The sequence below is a fragment of the Erigeron canadensis genome, chromosome 6 (assembly GCF_010389155.1).
Source record: "Erigeron canadensis isolate Cc75 chromosome 6, C_canadensis_v1, whole genome shotgun sequence".
Classification (NCBI taxonomy): Eukaryota; Viridiplantae; Streptophyta; class Magnoliopsida; order Asterales; family Asteraceae; genus Erigeron; species Erigeron canadensis.
Genome location: NC_057766.1, coordinates 13942000 through 13945141, shown reverse-complemented (window position 1 = coordinate 13945141; position 3142 = coordinate 13942000). Strand labels below are relative to the sequence as shown.

General features: G+C 43.9%; 1 protein-coding gene across 1 annotated transcript; it reads right to left on the bottom strand.

Annotated features, from left to right (window-relative positions):
- Window positions 1–775: 775 nt before the first annotated feature.
- Window positions 776–2856, bottom strand: LOC122604339. The gene is made up of 3 exons (XM_043777227.1): window positions 2702–2856; window positions 1999–2476; window positions 776–1717 (listed from the first exon to the last, which is right to left on the bottom strand). Exons 1-3 carry the CDS (start codon window positions 2854–2856, stop codon window positions 776–778), a joined length of 1575 nt encoding a protein of 524 aa, XP_043633162.1.
- Window positions 2857–3142: the final 286 nt, after the last annotated feature.

Here is a 3142-nt window from a genome sequence, read left to right as displayed (position 1 = left end):
TGCCTCATATTCAGATCCTGCTGAGTGAAGATATGTTGCAGACTCTTGTGATCTGTGTAGATGATGCTCTTTGTCCCATACAAGTAATGCCTCCAACACTTCAATGTAAAGACTACCGCACCTAACTCCAAGTCATGAGTTGTGTAGTTCTTCTCATGAATCTTCAGCTGACGAGAGGCATATGCAATAACCTTGCCCCTCTGTATGAGAACACAACCCAAGCCTTGACCTGAAGCATCACAATAGACCACAAAATCATCGGATCCTTCAGGCAAACTAAGGATCGGTGCATTACACAACTTATCTTTCAAAATCTGAAATGCTTCCTCTTGCATTTCGTCCCATACATATGGTCTATCTTTTTGTGTCAACTGCGTAAGTGGTAGAGCAATCTTCGAAAAGTTCTCTATGAACCGCCTATAGTAACCAGCCAACCCAAGAAACTGTCTGCCTTCAGTCAGTGTCTCTGGCGTTCTCCAGTTCTTCACGGAATCGATCTTTCTGAGATCCACTTGAATGCCATTCTTGTTCACCACGTGTCCAAGGAAATGGACCTCCTCTAACCAGAATTCACACTTGGAAAACTTTCCGTACAACTTTTCTTTTCTCAACAACTCTAACACTTTTCTCAAGTGGTCGGCATGTTCTTCCTTTGTCTTCGAGTAGATCAAAATGTCGTCGATGAACACAATCACAAACTGTTCTAGGTACAGCCAACACACTCTGTTCATCAAATCCATGAACACTGCTGGTTCATTCGTCAACCCGAAAGGCATCACTTTAAACTCAACTGATGGTACCCTAACCTCAAATCTATCTTTGAAAAGTACATTGCACCATGAAGCTGGTCGAATAAATCATCAATCCTGGGGAGAGGGTAACGATTCTTCACTGTTAGCTTGTTCAGCTCACGATAATCAATGCACATCCGAAATGAACCATCTTTCTTCTTATCAAACAGAATGGGTGCTCTCCACGATGAATGGCTAGGTCGAATAAAACCTTTATCTTGAAGCTTTTTCAACTGGGCTGCCAATTCGTGCATTTCTGATGGTGCCAATCTATAAGGAGATTTCGCTACCGGAGCCGCATCAGGAACAAGATCAATGCAAAAATCTAATTGTCTTGACGGGGGTAAACCAGGAAGAACATCAGGAAAGACATCGGGAAAGTCACAAACAACGGGAACACTCCCCAAAGTAATCTCTTTACTCACAACACTCATGACATGTTTCTCATATGACTCAGACTTTTCGCCATGAACTTCTAGGACTTTCCCGCTAGGCAACGGGATCCTAACTATTTTAGCACTACACAAAATCGAAGCATTGACTAAAGACATCCAATCCATCCCAACAATGACATCAATACTCCCCATTTCAAAAGGTACCAAATCAATAAGGAATGGACGATATTTTAGAACTAATGTGCACGAACGAATGATCTGATCTAATCTAACTAACACATCGTTAACCATCTTGACATCAAAGTACATGTACATGGGACTCGGCTTAGCACTCAATAAAGGAACAAAGCTAGTAGAAACAAAACTGTAATCGGCTCCCGAATCAAATAGAACAGTTGCATAATGACCATTCAAAAGAAAAGTACCTGCAACGACATTAGGATCATTGCGAGCTTCAGCAGCATTAACCACAAATGCACGACCTCTAGCAGCTTGAGCCTGGTTGCCTTTGTTCTGATTTGGCCCAGCAAGCTGCTAATGGTTAGGATGAACTGCGACATGTACCTGTTGCCCAACCTACTGAGGACAAGTATTCCTGTAATGATCTATGGCCCCACACTGATAACATGCCCCATGATTTCCCTGTAGCCTTCTCTGATTTAACGGTGCCACATTCAATGGCGAAACTGGAGCTCTTGCTTCCCTGTAATCACTGGCCTTATGCCCCACCCTTCTACTGTTGTGCATGTCATACATTGTTGGTTTGTTGCGTGGTGGAGATTACACTTTTCACACTTCGGATGAGGACCCACATAGTCTCTCCTACCAGCATCAGCAACCACAAACACTCTACCTCTATTATGTTTCTTCCCATCCTGCCTCCACACCTTCTTACCGCTACTTGACTCTCCAGTATCCTTTCTCTTGTTACTAGCTACCGTATGGGCGCCACACTGCACCAACTCATCAGTCATGGCTTCAGACCTCAACATAGCTTCTTCGAGAGTAAGTGGGCGAACCGCAACCATGGTTGCTTTAACTTGAGGAACCAATCTGCGAAGGTACTTCTCCACTCTTTTTGACTCTGGTGAAACCAAATGTGGAACCAATCTTGACAATTCAGTGAAACGGGTAGTGTAACCAGCATGGTCAGCACCTACCATTTTGAGATCAAGAAAATCTCGTTCCAATCTTTGTAACTCAATCTCTGAGCAAAACTTCCTTCGCATCATTTCCTTGAAATTATACCAAGACATTCCCTCAGTTGTTTTTTTTACCTCTGATTCGCAGCTGGGTATTCCACCATGACAAGGCATCGACAATAAAAGAGTTTGCCACGTATCTGACACTCTGTTCAGGTGTACACTCACTGATGTCAATCACTGCTTCCATCTTTTCCAACCACTAAACAAACTTGACAGCTCCACCCCTACCATCATAATTTTGAACACCACAGTCTTTGAAGTTCTTATAAGTACATCCCTTCTTCACGCCATCTTTGGGTCTCCTTGGTACCTTTCCAACCCGTATCCCTCCTCAACATTCTCATAATACTCACCACTACCTTGTCCATCTTTAGCATTAGCTTGATCACCATTAGCAACTACATGTACAGCGTCAGCTTCCGCGGTTCTTTGTGCTAGAACTGTGTTGACTACTTGAGTGATCATATTAATCATCTCTTGGTTGGGTTGATTCCGGGTTGATCATTTACGAGCTCTTAAGCAGCATTACCCCGACCACCTCCACGACCTCCAACACGTCCACCTCTACGACGACTACTGCGGCCACCACCGCGGCCTTCACCACGACCACCACCATGGCCACCTCTGTTCGCAGCAGTAGTATTGCCACTCATCCTCACCATTGTCCTACACACATGTAAGTGAGCCACGATAAAAAGTTAGTCAAGAAGAAACACTTGATGATGTCGATGTCACACGTTGCACTCAATTG

Bases quoted from the DNA above. Each gene is read 5' to 3' on its own strand.
- LOC122604339 (XM_043777227.1), bottom strand. From the start codon at position 2,856: ATGATCACTCAAGTAGTCAACACAGTTCTAGCACAAAGAACCGCGGAA. The intron at 2,477-2,701 runs GTACCAAGGAGA...TGGAATACCCAG, and splicing joins GAGGGATACGGGTTGGAAAG to CTGCGAATCAGAGGTAAAAA. The intron at 1,718-1,998 runs GTGGGTCCTCAT...AACCATTAGCAG, and splicing joins ATGCTGGTAGGAGAGACTAT to CTTGCTGGGCCAAATCAGAA.